The 17,705-nt window shown below is 39.6% G+C and overlaps 1 protein-coding gene across 1 annotated transcript in view; it reads left to right on the top strand.

Annotated features, from left to right (window-relative positions):
- ANKH (ANKH inorganic pyrophosphate transport regulator) overlaps positions 1-16,293 on the top strand; it is a 105,580-nt gene extending 89,287 nt beyond the window's left edge. The window contains exons 9-12 of the mRNA XM_050890694.1: positions 10,466-10,595; positions 12,152-12,275; positions 12,865-12,964; positions 15,193-16,293. Coding sequence (XP_050746651.1) covers positions 10,466-10,595; positions 12,152-12,275; positions 12,865-12,964; positions 15,193-15,309 — 471 coding nt within the window. The 3' untranslated portion in view covers positions 15,310-16,293. The remainder of the gene's footprint in view (positions 1-10,465; positions 10,596-12,151; positions 12,276-12,864; positions 12,965-15,192) is intronic.
- The last annotated feature ends 1,412 nt before the right edge of the window (positions 16,294-17,705 follow it).

Below are 17,705 nucleotides of genomic sequence, written 5' to 3'. Positions count from 1 at the left end.
CACTGCAGCCAGAGGGTGTGCAAAGAAGTATTTTAAAATAGAATTTGCCACAAGCAGTATGTGTGAACATACTTTCACAAAAATGTAGTTAATTTTTTTCCCCTTTCCTAAAGAAAATAAGGTCAGTTAACACTACTACTGTGAAATCAGTATTAGACTGTCAGGTACCAAGAAAATATAGGAATACTAGAATTTGTGCCCTCACCTTCATGCATTTGAGCAGACAGAGTGAGAGGGTTTCCCTGTACACACTTGATGAAGTTTGGTGAAGATCAGCCTAGAGCAGAGCAAAGTGATTTGCAAATTCTGACCAATGCAAGAGACTATCAGGGCTTGTACTCCATTGTTCCTCCTTCACTCTCACTTAAAAGGCCTTTAGCCAAGTATCTGCTGCCTCATCCCCATGATTTCAAGTGATTCAAATGCTGGAAGGGGGAACAAGAAAAAATACTATTTCTATTTCCTTGTGACTAATGCCACAGTCTTCCTCTGTGTATTGAGAGAGGGTTGCTACCAGAAAAAATCACCCCGTTATTACAACTTGTATAGCTTTGATAGCTATATACATTCCAGGCTGCTAATGCTGGTTCTTAGTTCACAGGCTGAAGAAAGCATTTTCAGAACAAAGTGATGATTTCTGAGGTCCTTAATTTAGGAATTCCTCTCTGTGCTTTATACCTAACCTGCATGCAATGCTGAAACCTTCCCACTTGCCTGTCTCAACTCTTACATAGATGACTGATAGCAGACATTCAGAAGATGGCCCACCAGGGCCAAGCTGGGAATTGGGAAAGGAAGAGGGATTGGAGGGGGGTGTGGTGAAATATGAGAGTATTTAATGCTAAAGAGAGAGCCAAAGCTGTAGTCTTTGTGCAGTGACGGTGCAGGAGAGCCCAGCAGCTGAAGAAGTACAAATGTACTGAAGTTAACAAAGCCTCATTTTTTCATGAATTTGTGAATCATGGTCGAGGGAATAGCATCAGGGTCTGAAAAGGACAAGCCATACTTTAACTTCCTTGGCCTTTCAGATACTCTACATCTTTCCTGCAAAAGGGGAATGCAATATGACACCTAGTTATAAACCTCATTAATCTCTTCTATCTTGAGGATTTGGCTACTGTAGCATTTCTACCTTACTAGAAGAAACAGCTTAGCCACACCATGGAAAACAGGATTCATCATGATGATTTCTTTCATGTAAACAATGAAATCTGTGAGTTTATCAGTGTTCATGTGCTCAAACTATAACATTGCACAGACTAAGTTACTCTGTAGAAATCAAAAGTTTGAATTCTGCATCAGAAAGGTAACATGACTTCTGATGGCAATAATGCTTTTCAGTTTTTGAGATGCTTGTGTTTTAACAAACATGACCAGGGATATGAACTAGAGTTTTGCAGGGTTGTAGTTCCAGCACATCAGTTACCAGCCACTGCATTAGAATTTATAAATGGAAGATTACTTAAGAGCCAACTTTCTTAAAGTGGCCTGTGTTACTACATTAACTAGGGCAAGCCTTTGTTGTTTTCTAAAGCTGACCAAGGTTATATGATTTTTGTGTGGTTTTTTGTTTGGTTTTTAAGGAAGTTAAGTCTGATCATGGAACTTTAGAGTTTGAATAATAATTAAAATTTTTCAATGCATCACACAATATCAAATCGTAGATTAATACTGCCTATCCTCATTTCCCTTCCACCAAATTTAAAGTAATCGTACTTTATAGTACATTACCCAGTTCATCCAGATTAAAGCAGTAGTTCATCCTCCCCTGTCCAAGGTCATGCTTACAGCTTTCCTCAACAGGAGATTTTCCCAGAATATGTCCTTTTCTGCTTGTGAGAATAATTCCCCCTGTGTAGTGCTGAAGAGCTTCAGACTCAGAGCAGCTACCGCAGTGTATCTCGCCATTCCTGGTATTTGTTGCTTGCTTTCAGGAATACCTTTTTTAACAACGAAGAGCTTAGGCATGGCTAGCAATTGGCTTTAAGAAACAGTACAAACTGCATTTTCTTCAGAACCAAAGTACTGTATAGCATTATTTAGCCTTCCATGTAGTTTTTCCTCCTAAGTTTAAAGATAAATGAAGGGAAATGTGCATAGGAACCCTGTTTTGCTGCCACCGTATATACCTGTGACATTCAGTGTCACAGGTCAAAAAGCAGCCAAAGGTTTAAGCCATTGCAGAGGCCACTGGATTTGTGTTCAAGGTTCATTCATTTTTTCCTGTCTTTTATTGGCTGTCTTTGTTTTACATCTCTGCATTGCTTTATTATCAAAGGTTACAACTGGGCTTTATTAGAGTCATGGGATAGTAAGACTGAGAGGCAGTAAAATCCACAGGAAGAAACGTCACAGCAAGAAATTGGTCCCTCTCAGAGGACACAACCCCAGCTGCTGACAGTGCCAGTATCTGAAATTCCCTGGGTGACTGAGTTCAGTGTCATTATCTCTCGTGAGTATACAAAGAAAGGAAATAAAAAAAGAGGGACAGATTTCTCCCACACTCCTCAGTCTTATTTCATCAATGGCTTCATTACAGCCTCATTGTATTAAGGAGATTTCGCAAGTCCTATCTAGGATATTCACATTTAAAAAACCAGCATTAACTTTTAAGCCTAAATCCACTTTCTTTTAACTTTACTGACATACACTATATGGATGTCAAGGACAGCTTTTAGAATAATACCACCCATCCAGTGGATGAGTTTGTTTTCACTGCTTTGATTTTGCCCATCTCTGAACTCCCAGATTGTTTTTTATCTTCAGGCTGCTGGCACAAAAGTAACAATTGGAAAATGACATATTGGCAGACAATCGCTCAAGAAGCTTTTTACCTTTTCAAGGTCAGGTTTAGTTCCGGCTTCAGTAAAAATTATTTCAGACATGAGTGGAAGCATTCCTGCCTTCTCAGGAAGATGCTGGATCACCAGAGGCTGACTTTATAAAATCCTCACGAGGGCCTTGTCCCATCCGTGGTACTGCACTGAGCCTTTGTCCCGGAATAAAGGATTTCTGTTTGCTCCAGTGAGGTGGAGACTAATGTCTCCTTCATGATTGTTCAGGTTTTACACAAAGGGTCTATTCTGCATGAGTGGCTGGAGCAAGCAGAAAAGGAAGGGTCAAAAATTTTCACTGCAGCATGTTTCTGCTCAAACTCCGTAATAGGAAGCAGCAAGGGCTGCAGAAAACTCGGGACAGAAGAAAATGACTAAGTTGTGAAGTCAACAATTTTCAAAGAGAGCCTAGGAATCTGCCAGCTTTGGTTTATTCAAGCTTTTTAAAAGTGAAGCTGTACCCAGTAAAATATCCTGCTTTCTGTGAAAAATAAAGCAACATAATTCAATGGGGAGATATAATGACTATCTTAAACAATTTAGTGACCCAACCCAGCCTGAAAAATACCACCTAAGTATTTTCAGCAGCAGCTGGGGGGAAAGCAGATGTGGCATCATGTTAATGCTATCAGAGAGTCAGTGTATTGTGCAGCTGCTGGACCTAGCTTTATTTCTGAAGAATGTCGTGCTCCATCACTCTGAACTATAAGGAAAGCTGGGGGAGGCAGGGGGAGACTTAGATCTGTAGAAATCAATATTTCAGGAGAAGATGTGAAGTTAGGGAGTTTTCCTGCAGGCAGGCTCTGGTTTCTTTTGCTCCCCCTGCTGCTTGACAAATTTTACGACGGCTGTTTTCAGCTTTACACCACCCTTTGCAGAACACAAAGTTCACAGAAATCTATACTGACTTGTGTGCGCCTGAGGGATAATTGCTATAAGAGAACGTCCTTGTGATTCAAGTCATCAGCACTATGATAAATCGCTTTCAAATACGACTGTGGTCTGACATTTTTGCTGCACACAGATCCAGGGCTTTTTGCTTCATAGGATCACAGGATTGTTCAGGTTGGAAGGGCCTCGGGAGTTCATCAGGTCCAGCCTCTGCTCAGAGCAGGGTCAGCTGTGAGGTCAGGGCAGGTTCCCTGGGGCTTTGGCCAGTCTGGTCTTGAAAAACCTTACATTTTCCACACAAGAAAAGGACCCACTTCCTGCCCGCTTCAGAATTACAGAACACATGAGCACATCATCATTATATATCCCAACAGAGTGTCAGACTGCGGGAACCTTCAACACCTCCATTTGGGCTGATCAGAAAGTTTTTTTTTTTTGGTCTTAAAAGCTGTATATCAAAAACTCCTCAAAACTGGCAAAACTGGGGCGGCTGTGCAAAGACTGCTCTCTGATATGATTTACAGCAAAGATAGCATAGGATTCTGCAGGTCTGTTCTGGTGCGGGCCAGGCTGTGGTATGCAGCAAGCTTCTGCAGCAAGCCAGTGATGCTGGCCTCTAGTATCATACCATACCCAGAAATTCCTTCACAGCTTCCAAAGAACTTCATGATTGTTTATAGCAGTGTGCTTAAAAAAAAAATAAAACTAACAAAAAAAGCCCCTGAGCCTTTAAAGGCAACAAGTTTTTCACTTGATTATTTTCATGTTATACTCAAATGTGGTTTCCTATCAACAGGGAATAATGTCTTTACAATAAAACCTAGACTTTTTGATTTCTTGGTCCACAACAAAACACAAAATCCTTTATTTGTGTAAATTGATGAGTAGTTGGATCTCCTTCCTTTGTAAGAACTCTGTTGAACATTTTACATGTTGTTCAGCTACTTGAGAGACTGCATAGTGGAATGAGTGCTTCAGGAGGTATTAGGAATTTGTATTCTGTTGGACAGCTATATTCAACACGGAAACACACTCCACCTGTAGTCTGAAAAAGGATGTAACTAATAACTATTTCTATAGTTTCAGTACCAGTAGTTAACGGTTCAAAACTGTTGTTATTTTTATTCTTCTTCATAAAAATAAAGAAGTGCAGTTTCCTTTAACATTAAGATGCTAGAGTAAGTTTTTGAGTCACAAGCCCCAGTACTACACAGTCATTTAGAGAACTAAATTTTCAAGGTCAATGAAGGTATGGATTTGGAATAGCCATAAGAACAGCACTAACAAATTCAGCATTTTTTTTTCTCCAACATCTTGCAAAATAGGATGTTGAACAGAGGAGTCAAATTCAGTTTTTCACACTGATGCAAGTTAGAACAAGATATTCTTTTGACTTACAAACATGTCTGCGAGATCATTTCATCTTGTAAGTGTGATACAAGCTCTGAAAGGAGACAGAATTATGGAAGTTCTGTTTATGTGAGAAAGAGGGAGGCCATGGAGATGTTTGGCAAATCAGGAGATCGGACCACATAAGACTGGCTACTTTTTGATTTTTTTATTGCACACTTCAAAAGACAAATCATATGACTTATAGTCTTCCATATTAATAGAAGTGGTAAACTTAACTGATACTATCCCAAAGATCTGAGGTGCAATTCAAAGCTGAGATGTGTAATAAGGTGTAAAGTAAATTTCCTCTGCCCTCACTGGGCGCCACGTAGCATAAATGGGAATAGAGAGGTCATGAACAAGGCATGGGTTACATTACTTAATATGCAATCCTCAATACATACATAGAACAATCTTTTGAGGGTAAAACACCTCTCTTGGACAGCCATACTTCTGCAAATATAGCAAGTTCAACAAATGATAGAAAACATCTGCTGAGAGTTGTTTTGCAGGAGAAAAATATGAACTGCATTTCATCACAGAAGAACTTTTAACAGGTTAATAGTACCCTTCCCCATGGTAAAATCTGTTATTCCAGTCTCATTCCAGGCTGGTATACGTCTAACCTATTTTTAGAAACATCCATTTTGGATTCCGTAGCTTCTTTCTGAGGAACATAGAGCCATATCGTGTCTTTGTCATCAGGCAGTGTTTCTTCTAACTGGAGACTGCACTGAAGTCTAGAAATGCTGTACTGTTGTTCATAGCTCACTGGAATACTCTTTTGTGCCTTATATTTATCAAGGAATGTCCCAAAAGACAGGCAGCTTTCTACAAATTATTGAAAGCAAATCAGTCTAGCACCCTGCAGATTACTGTACACATGACAATAGCCTTTGTTAGCATAATGTATTATAATGCATTATGTAGTGGGTCTCTGAGGTTTAGTAATCCCTGTCAGCAACCAGAATAAATGGAAATAGCTTCCAGGAGATGCAGGGCCTATGAAAAGACTGTTAGTTTTCAAGAACTACTAGCATTCAAACTCACACATGCAGCATCTGAAACAAAATCTCATGAACAGTCTTTCATCACAATTATTTGTGAAAGTCAAATGCATGAAGTGTACCTAAGAAAAGAGATTAACGAGAAGTTGGACTGAGCACTAGCAGTCTGATACTTTCCCTACTGAAACAAAGATTTGGTGCATTCTCTCAGGCTTGTCGACAGCAGAAGTTTTTGATGTGTAACCTTTTAATATGCCTAGACACTGAATTTGCTAGCTGAGATAAGCAAGGTTCTACATGAAAGTAAGCACACCTACTTATGGAGAGTGTCTAAGCCACAAGTGACAGGGGTTTTGACTTTTTTTAATGCACAACTGGGTTGAAAAAAAAAAATCACTAATATTAGATATGTTGTATGCACAACATAATGCTGCATGGGATGAAGGTGCACCACATTTACTGAACTCCTGAAGCCGTAATTGCCAGCAGCTCAGACCATGCAGCCAGGGAAGGGCATCTCTTACTCTGCACTTGCCCTGCTCTTTGTGCCCTTTCCTTAGGCAACCCCCAGTGACCTTCAGCAGGGAGATGATACTAATCTAGCTGGAGCTTTGATCTGATCTAGTACAGCTGTACTGATTTTCTTATGGTGCTGTAAATTATTGACATATTTAGTAAAGTCTTTCAAATTTTACTACTGTAGATCAGTTAAAGGCACATTACCCAATAGAACAACCCTTCAGATCTGTTCAAATGATTAAAACACTTCCAGAAATGCTTAGGCTACTGTTGTTTATATAGAGATAACAGCACTGTGATAAATACTACTGTCTTTACTCAGGCCTGCATATTCTCTGTAGTGTTCCACTGTCCTGTTTATATCTTCATTTTTTCCTGTATTTTTAAAGCACTCATCACTGTTCAGTTGAAGTTCCAGTTAGATGATCAAAGGCTTTAACAAAACTATCCTTTAATATCATGCTGCACTCATACCATAACAGAAAATCAGATCAACTGTTGCTAAAATTCCAGAAGCAAAATCCTTACTCCCAAAGCATTAAAATGCTTCAGCCTCAGCAGAGTTGCTAAGTACAATATTCATTACTGTATAAAGCTATTGCAGCAAACTGCAATTGCAACTTGAAGCTGCAATGCCATTATGCATGTGCGTTGCTAGCCTGTGTGGAAGCTTTCACTGTTTCATCTTCACCTCTTGATTAGATTAAATGAAGGTATAACTGTAACCCTACCCAAGCCTATTTATTCTATTTTTAACCTTGCAGACATGCAGAAAGGCATAAGGGGGAGGGGGAAACAAACAGCATTTAACTAAAAGAAAGATAGGAGACATACTACATGTAAATCTATTTCCTAAAATCATTTCTGATCTGAGCCCCAGGAAGTTAGCACCGCTTACTCCAGTAGATCCCACCTCTAATTTGTGCACCACACTCCCTGTTTCACTGGACTACTCGCATCATTTCATCTGTTACCATCTTCTCCGGTCTCCTTTCTGATCAGTCTTCACCCTTTACCAAGGTAGTCACAAACTTCATACAGACCACTCAGCATCACAAAAAAGTTAAGACTTCATCCTATTTTCAATATACCTCATCTGTAATAAAATCAGTAACCGATATACCTTCCTTCCTTTGCATGTTTAGTGTTACAGTTTTCCTGAAGTAGAGCCTGTTTTTTTCCACTACATTTTGAATTTGTCTTTGAAATAATATGGAAAATTCCCAAGTTGCAAGTGCTCTAGAAGTTAAATTGCGGAGGGCTTGCATGATGCAAAGCATTAATTTCTTTTCCTGAGGCTTTGTTCCCTGTGGGCAATAAGAATATCATCTGCTCATAAGATGACAGAGAGCAATCTCTTAGCAAAATGAAACTAGTTAGCAATGTTGCAACCAAAAAGATGGAAACGTGCTGAGACAGAAATAGAAGGTCCTTCTGCTGCCATGTCTCACCTCCTCAAACTGCTTATTCTTGAGCTTAGCACTCACTGCTGTCTTTATCCACCAGCTGCTATGTAAGAAGTGCTCTTTGAAGCCATTTATCAGCACTGACTCTGCTGATCAGGGGGGTGGGGAGTGGGGAAGACTGCAGTTTGCAGCAGCTGAGGAGGAATGATTGCATACCACCTGAGTATAAGTCATTACCCCTGATTTGCAAACTGACCTTCTTCCTATAGGAGCTGGATGGAGATTGAGTCTGTTCTTATTAAAGGCCAGAAACAAACTTTAACTTAAAGAGAATGGGGTTGAGAACAATGCTTTTGGTCACTTATTTGCTTGCCTGTCTAACCATGTTAGAATACTCTGATGATGTTAGAATACTCTTTCAAACAGCTGTTGAAGAAGGAAAGACTGCTCTATTTGCCTTTTGCTAGCAGTGGGCAGACTCTGCTGTTAGCATAAATGTATGGAATCTTGCAGCAGCAGTAACTATACTGCTCAGTAGGATGCTAATGGCATTGTGCAGTACAAGCAGCGTAAAGGTCTTTGCTTTCATGAAACCAGCAAATTATAATTGAAGAGTGGACATCTTTGCATCTTATTTTGTTTATTGGACTTTGAAGAAAGATTTGACAAAATATGCCCTATATGGTTGCTTGACAGGTCGTTTGCAGTAAGAGTACAAATCACTGCAGTCTGCCTAATGGTGTCCGCAACAATGAAGGAATTTGCTCTGTCACTGTACAGTTACTTTTTAATAACTGGATTCTCAACCACACAATCTTCTCTGCTCTAGGTTGTCCCCTCTGCTTTGGTTGTACCCTGTACAAGTAGTTTGGCAGGGAGGGAGAAGTGCTGGCTAAAGCAGAAAAAAATCCATGCTCAGTTCATTTGTCTTCTGCTCTTACCCTCTTCCACTTACTATTCTCTGTATAGGTGATGGAGGTACACCGCAAGGCGGCATCACATTAGTCAAGTAAAACATTCAATTGTGAAAAATAAATAGTGGTTCCTACCCTAAGAAATGGAGAAGAAAACTGAAGATGAGCCTTTCTGCAGGAAGGTGAAATGTTTTGTTCACCGCACAGGTGGTCAGAACATGAGACCTCCCACAGGCCACTCAGTCACAGGCCATGGGAAACTTCTGCAGTCTGGGTACTTGTAGGCTAAACTGAAAGGACAATCTCTGGCACACAACCAAAGAATGAGACTGAAATCCCAGCTGTCTTGGAGGTGGTAGGACTTCAAAGACTAGCTTTAAAAGCCATCTGAACATGTAGGGAAGTGACAAATGGATAAAGAGAGAAGAGCTAGATACTATGATACTAGCTTGTAGGCTAAATTATAAGAGAGTGGTTATAGAGTCTCACAGAACCATCAGATTGTACAGTCAGTGCACATAATTTACCTGGTACACTGGTTTTTAACCTGACAAGAGGAGTGCCAGAGCATTTAAGGTCTCAAGTTTTGCCCCGTTCAGTCAGCTCGCTTCTTTAGCATCTGCTTTACTGCGGGAACAGGAAGAAATAACTTTTTTAATCACAAAATCCACTTAAATAACAAAGTAGTTATACTTGAAAGGATGTCAGGTACCCCCTCTTACAGGAAAAGTCCTGTAAGGGCTGTCAGCACTGTTCTTCCGTGAGTGCCTTGAACCGAAGCTGGACCTGCCAGCTGCCAGCAGCCCCCTCAGCTCAGACTGAAGCCCTACCTCAGTATTGACCAAAAAATTAAACAGCATGTACTACCACTGTATCATTTGTTGTGGGTTTTTCATGGAAGTTTTCCTTTCATGTATGGACTAAACAGCACACTCTTTAATAAAAATAACAAGACTTAGTGGATTTGTGGCCTGAGGGCACTATGTCTGCAGGACTATGCCAAACACCTTTGCCTTGCTATCGGTACTAGTATCAGCAGCACATTTAAACCCCTAGTCTTAGATTTAGGTCAGATCTCTGGGTCTTGGAGTACTTCAAATCTTTAGTTACTAAAATATTTGATAATCTGTTTAGGAATATGGGTGTCTTAACCAGAGCAAGTACTGTAAAAGTCAAGTTTCTTACTGTTTTTGTAACAATTAGACCATTCAAGTACAACCATTTGCAGGTACCATAAAAATTCTTTCTATATGCGTCAGTCTTGGTATGTGAGGAACATGAAGAGTAGGAATTGCTTCTGAAGTTAACATGCCTCTCTTCTGTACACTTGTGTACTCTGTGTATTTGAATGCAAGCTAAATATAAATATACTGTATGTATATTTATCGTCAGTAGAGTTATCTACCCATGAGTAGAGTAAACATGTTTTAGACGAGGAGGGCCTATCTTTTGTTGTGCTTCCCTTCTGAAATATAAACATTTCTTAATTTTGTTCTTCCTAGCTCTGTTTTGTGATGTTTTGGACGCCAAACGTGTCAGAGAAGATTTTAGTTGACATAATTGGAGTAGATTTCGCTTTTGCAGAGCTGTGTGTTGTTCCTTTGCGCATCTTCTCCTTCTTTCCAGTTCCAGGTAAAAAACCAAGAAAATAAAAACTCTATAACCTCAAAACCAAACCAGCTGTGAGGCGTGGTCATAGAGTCTGGCATGGCTGTACATACAAGAGTGGCTAAATGCATGCCTAGCATGAGTAACACCATTTTTATTGAAGCTCGTGTAGACCAAGACTATTTACATCAGTAGTCAAGATACAAATGTTGCAGTAAGAGCAGTCTGTCATTAGGCAGATTTCTGACTGTCAAAAGTAAAGCCTGAATTCTGTCTATTGTAGTTGACCAAGAACACACACATGAACGGCAGTAGCAATACGTGTGTGCCAAGATTGAAATTAACTATTTGGGATAGCATCTAGGACCACCTCCACAGTAACATCACCTCCATTAGTCTCCCCTTCTGCTGCCAGACTCAGTGGCTCTTTCTGATATCATGTCATGGTTTAACCCCAGCCAGCAACTAAGCACCACGCAGCTGCTCGCTCACTCCCCCCCACCCAGTGGGATGGGGAGAGAATCAGAAAAAAAAAAAACCTCATGGGTTGAGATAAAGACAGTTTAATAGGACAGAAAGGAATGAAAAATAATTATAATAATAATAATAATAATAATATGACAATAATAATACTAGAAGAATTAGACTATACAAAACAAGTGATGCACAATGCAATTGCTCACCACTTGCCGACTAATGCCCAGTTAGTTCCTGAGCCACGATCCGCCCCTCCCAGCCAACTCCCCCAAGTTTATATACTGGGCATGATGTCCTATGGTATGGAATAGCCCTTTGGCCAGTTTGGGTCAGCTGTCCCAGCTGTGTCCCCTCCCAACTTCTTGTGCCCCTCCAGCCTTCTTGCTGGCTGGGCAGGAGAAGCTGAAAAATCCTTGCCTTAGTATAAACACTACTTAGCAACAACTAAAAACATCAGTGTGTTATCAACATTATTTTCCTACTAAATCCAAAACACAGCACCATACCAGCTACTAGGAAGAAAATTAACTCTATCCTAGCCGAAACCAGGACATATCATCAGAGCATAAACAATATAGAATAAAAGTTAATGCCCCTATGCAAGAGAGAGACAAGCTTGACAGCAATAATCAAAATGTTTCCCCTCAAAAAATTTCTAACTTTCGTAATTAAATGCTACATCATGTAGTGTTTTCTGCTTATATGATAAGACAGTTTTGTAATAAAGGTAAACTACAAATATAAGAATAGGTACATGTAGATATCTTTTTTTGTGCCTACCTGTTACACCATGTACCACACAGGAGCTAGATGGAAAATTTTCCTTGGTATGATTTCTCTTTAGGGAAGGGGATAGGGTTTTTTCAATGAAGAAAACAGAATGGACCATCTAATAAATTGGTTGTAAGAGAGCAGCTCTTGGGAAGGATTGCTGTCCGTAACTGGCTTTCCCTCCCCCCCCCCCAAAAAAAATCAGTATCTTAAAGCAAGGTTATTTCTGAACAGTTGTCTCTGCATGAGAAAGCTTCATATGAGATGACTGACTTTTTTTTTTACTACTCTTGCCTCCCTTTCTCCCCATCCCTTCCCCTGTTTATCAACAGTGACTGTCAGAGCGCACTTGACAGGCTGGCTGATGACTCTGAAGAAGACATTTGTGTTGGCACCCAGCTCAGTGCTGCGGATTATCGTCCTCATCGCTAGTCTCATTGTGCTGCCTTACTTGGGGTAAATCATTATTCTCCACAGAGCTGATGGGTTTGCTTTCCTCTTCATTCCTGTTCCCTGTCACTAGATAGCTGAATTTGCATCGCTCAAAACATTTTCCCCAAATACTAACCATAATATAAAGCCTAAATAGTGTCAATATCTGGAAAAGAAACATTTGCAAACTTACAAGTGTGACTGCTCTAGGCAGGCACAATAGTGATGTCCCTTTTGAAAAAGTACACAAATGTCAAAGAGGCAAAAACATGTCCTAAGGGGAATTTATTTCCATGTTATTAAACGCACTGTTAAGAAAGCTAATGGAAGAATATCTTATTTATAAGCTAAATAATCTATTCTACAGCACTCTGTACAAGACTTTAAATTCTTAGTCCATAATTTGATTCAGAATATGGTTCTTTTACTAAACAGTGAAGCCATTAAGAAACAAAAAGTCCTTTAAAATACCAGTTACTCTCTTTGCCAGTGTATTATGTCTTTGAAGGAAATGTTTCTAACAACAGATTGGTTCTATATGCCAGTGAAAATATAATTGTGAATCATGCATTCTCACACAACCATGACTACTTTCTTTTTGTGCCACCCACAGAGTTCATGGAGCCACTCTTGGAGTAGGATCCCTTCTAGCTGGTTTTGTAGGAGAATCCACCATGGTTGCAATAGCAGCCTGTTATGTCTATCGGAAACAGGTAAGAATTGGGCTCTGCGGGATCTGGTGAAAGCAGTTGATGAATACAGTGGATTTTAGTTCAGATTAAGAGTACACTTTTGAAATATAACTTCCCAGCATCGCTACTTACTGAATTTGGTTTGCTTCCCCATGTGGTCTCAAGAGTGTGCAACTTGGGAATTCTTTGGGTTGAAATAAAACCAAAAGGTGCCTTCCAGCTGCTAGTGCGCATTCAGGCCATGGGACCAGGCCATGGGACACACTGGTCTGAAGTAAAACTCTTGCTCCTCAAAACATGTGTATCATGGATATCATGTCCTTACCACCACCTATTTTGCACAGTGTACAACATAGCTTCTTTATGTAGACATAGGAACTACTCATCCAAGCTTGTTATAAGTACATGTATATGTCTATGTGTGTGTATATATATCTATATGTATACTTTTATTTCTTTATAAAACCAGCTCTGCTGAAAATGGACAAAAAGCACAGTTGCTTATTGTTTTTGCTATCTAAAGAAGTGGCTTAAAACAAGATATACTCCTGCAGCAGTAGAGGATAAGAGCTTACAAATACTTAAACAGCCGAGGATTTCTCATAGGCATACTTCTACATATTTCACACACTACAATCCTGCATGTACGGAGTAGTAGCGATACATGGATTTCAAAGAATATTCCACTAAATGAAGTCAAACACAGGATAAATATTGGCTGGGTGACTGGCTACATCGCAGTAGCTGCATGTTGTATCCTTCCCGTTATGTGTTCAAGGCACCAGGTCCAACTCCAAGCAGAAATGGCATGGTGTGTACATCAATCCATAGCGCAGAAGGATGCTATAGATGGGAGCAGAAAATATAATTATGCATTTACTTTTTTTTTTTAATTAGACCTCTTACTAAGGGCCAAGTGAAGATGCCCACCACTTCTATTTTTGGCAAAAAAATACGGAAGATGGAATATCTAAAAGCCTTATGTTGGAACAAACTAAAACCAGTTTTGATATGTATTAACAATGCAGGCCATGGCAATAGACCAAAGTTTACAAGGTTCATAAGAAAATAGAAGACCTTGATCTCTGTCATGATTAGTCTGTCATATTTTTCTTGAGAACCAAAGAGTAAAAACTGTAGCCACTTGAACTGGCTGTTCTTGGCCAGTGGTTTCACAACATATATCTGTTTGGACTAACCTCCTCATCGCTTGTTTGTTACAGTAGTAGCTCGTAGAGTGTTTCTGGCCAGGGACATGGTGCTTAATTTTTTGCAGTGATGAGTGCAGGTAGTAGTAATAATAACTGTGCCAACCTAATTTACTGCCTTACCAGAATTAGTATGTAGCTGACAGCATCGTCTCAACAGCCAATGTGACAGTGGCAGAGCCAACCGGTAGCTGTGTACACCAACTTGTTTTCACCTACAGTGGTAATGTGGGCAGCGTTTGAGAGCTGCAAATCAAGTGTTGTGTAGACACCTCTGAAATTTTGAAACTCTGATATGCCCAACTCAGCTGAATCAATAATACCTGTGGGGGATTTTTTGTCAGCTGTACAAGTGTTTTCTGTAAAACTAGTCAGCCTGCTGAGAAATGGATAATAAGGAACAGATGCTTCAACTTGTTTTGTAGTGGGGCTGAATGCTTCTTAGCTTTACTAATCCAGGACATCCTGGATGAATCATAGGACTCTTGAATGCCCTCCTGCTTCTGCTAGCCAAAAATACTCTAATATTACTTGGCCTTGGTGGGGTGGGGGATCACAGTGGATCAGCAATACCAAGAAAAGCCAGAATGCGCACATCTTGTAAAATTCCTGAAGTCTGACATTTGAGAAATTAGGGTGCCACCTCTGTCTCGCCCCCGAGAGCAGCTTATCTTCTCTCATGTTTCGTTTGCTTTTCTTTTTTTTTTAATAAAATGTCTGTGATGTAAAAGATTCCAGATGCTCTCTTCCCTCCAGTCATGCTGAAGCCTGTTCTGGATGTTGCTTAGCATAAGAAGTGCCTCTATTATTGCATGTATGTTAGAAAGGAGAAAGCTGAGCCCCAGGAAGGTTACGGAAACCTTCTAAGTTAAGCCAACTTATTAGTGACAAGCCACAAATATGACACAAATATTCTAGCTTTTAATAACATAGTGTAAAAAAACCATTGTTCTCACCTCGCTTCTCCCAGTGCCCAAAGTTTGTAGGACTGTGTTCATGCACAGCTTACTGATAGGTTTCTGAATGCTTGTTTCAATCTAGAAAAAGAAGCGGAATGAGAATGAAACAGCTACAGAAGGTGAAGACTCTGCAATGACCGACATGCCTCACACAGAGGAAATGACAGACATCGTAGAAATGAGAGAAGAGAATGAATAATAAATGGGATGCAGTTGTTCTCTGCAGGGACGATTGGAGTGACACTTCAGCATCTTGTCGTCTCTCATACTTTTTTGTTTGTTCGTTTTTATTTTTGTAATAAAGAGGCCTTGATTTAAAAGGTTTCAGATAAATTCTCTAGCATACTGAGTATGCTCTCACTGATGAGGGACCTAAAAAGAGGTCTTTGCTTCCCCCCCCCCAATTGAATTTGTTTTTTCACTCCATGCAAACACAAAAGATACAATTGCATCACTGTAGTGTCTTCCTTACTTATGCATCCACTTTCTCTGGACAATCTGCATTTGTCAACCAAAGCCCTGCTCTCTGTGCATGTGTGTGTGTGTGTGCGCGCATGCGCTTGCACGCTTGCACACGCACATGGACACGTGCCACTGGCTCAATGCTACTGCCATAATCCTACTCCCTCCCCTCTTTCCTTTTCCTTCCTTTTCTTTAGGAGAAATGTAAAGGAAAAGAAGTTTGGAATACAGAGCTTTATTTTACTTGCTTGAAAATGACTTTGCTACATAAACTAATATACTATGGTGAACTATATCTTTTTGTTTGGCCTCATCACTAGAGCTTATACTGCACAGGGTACAAGACAGGGAGGAACGTGTAGGTTTCCACATACAAAGTGGAGAAAAACAGGTTCCTCTCTCATGTTAAAAGTGTGTGGATGTGTATATACACACACAGGTACATAACCAGAGACATACATATATATATATTTATATATATATGGATACGATAAATAAAATACACAAAGGACAAGAACTCTATTTAGCTTTCTTTCCATCAGAAAGATAGTAATCTTTTGAAAAATGTAAACATTTAATTCAGAATTTTCTTGAATCATTAAGCCCCACCTTACGTATAATTTTCTTCAGAAAAAAACCCCATGCACTTTCCTCTTGTGAAGAGGGTGATGGCAACTGATAGACTTTGACTGTATTTGAATAAAAAAAAAATAAATATTGACAAGCTTTACCAAAGTTCTTGTCCACTGATTTAACTTCAATTTTTAAAGGTTGATTTGCTCTATATACTTATTTCTGGTGCCTATATATTAAAAAAAAAAATCAGATAATGTATGCAGGATACCATGGTATATCGCATTACTACACATAGCTCCATGAAATTTTTTTCATAGAGATGTACACGTACTCACACACGTGTGTCTGTGTACATATACTTATGTATACACACACACACAGACACATATATGTATGTTTTGCTATGATATATTTACCTATGCAGTAGATCAAAATCCATATGGTGAAGCTCAAGTACTGATGGTCCTCCAAGTCGTTAATCAGGGACCTTGATCATACGTTAGCTCTCAAGGCAAGAGTTGCGTGGAAGCGGGGAGCTGCTCGCATCAGTCAGCAAGTGCCGTACTTGGAGAAGGCGGCAGGCGCTGTGTGGCTGTGGTTGAAGTGGGCCTCAAATAACGGAGCGTGAGCCCGGGGGGGTGACTTGTATCGGGTAGAAATGAAGCCTATATAAGAGGTGACCGAACCAGAGATGGTTTGGGTGCCACCGATGATGGCTGCAGCAGCAGCTTGTATTTCTGTGCTCTTCTGTGCTTGGCTGCGGGGCAGCGTTCGTTACCGGTTTGTAGTAGCTTGGGTTCTTTCAGATTTAATCGTGCCAGAGTCTGGAAACCGTTATCCTCCATGCTATATCCATACATCAGTTAATTTAAACCTTATTTAGTAAAAGTATATTTTTCTAAGTTGTGGAAATGATTATTTAATTGTGGACAAATTCTGTTTCTAGATTTATTTGCCAGGTACTCCCAGCACTCAAGAGAACTGATCAAAACTAAACATTACTTTAAATGTTATATCAATATATGTGTATGTAGACGTACACATGTGTATAAATATATATATTGTATATTATGTACATTTATTTTAAGCTACAATACATTTCCTATTTTTCCAAGTTCAGCTAAAAAGGTCTCTAAAAAACTACAGAGTTGGCTAGTAACCAGTTATGGCCGTCATGAAAGGCATTGTATCAATGAACTTTACATTTTATTGTAAACATTTGTACCAATTTGTTACACATACAAATGCAATAAGAAAAAATGTAGAAATTATTGTGTTGAATGACAGATTTGCAAAATCAGTTCATGGTTAATGAGCAGTGGCACTAGGAGGGTAAGACTAAATCCAGTAACCACAGGTTTTCTGTGCCACCACAAGGTTGCTCTCCTTGTTTCTGACAGTAGTTTAAAAAAAAAGATTTAAAAAAAAACCCCTTAGACAAATTAACTTTGTGCAGTATGTAGACTGTACACATTCATGAATACAGGCTCTCAAACAGTCCTATGTATATAACATGTATATAGACTGTTACAGATCACAGTAGCCATTTGAGGTCTT

The sequence above is a fragment of the Gymnogyps californianus genome, chromosome 2, assembly GCF_018139145.2.
Source record: "Gymnogyps californianus isolate 813 chromosome 2, ASM1813914v2, whole genome shotgun sequence".
NCBI lineage: Eukaryota > Metazoa > Chordata > Aves > Accipitriformes > Cathartidae > Gymnogyps > Gymnogyps californianus.
This window is presented reverse-complemented; position numbering and strand designations above follow the sequence as displayed.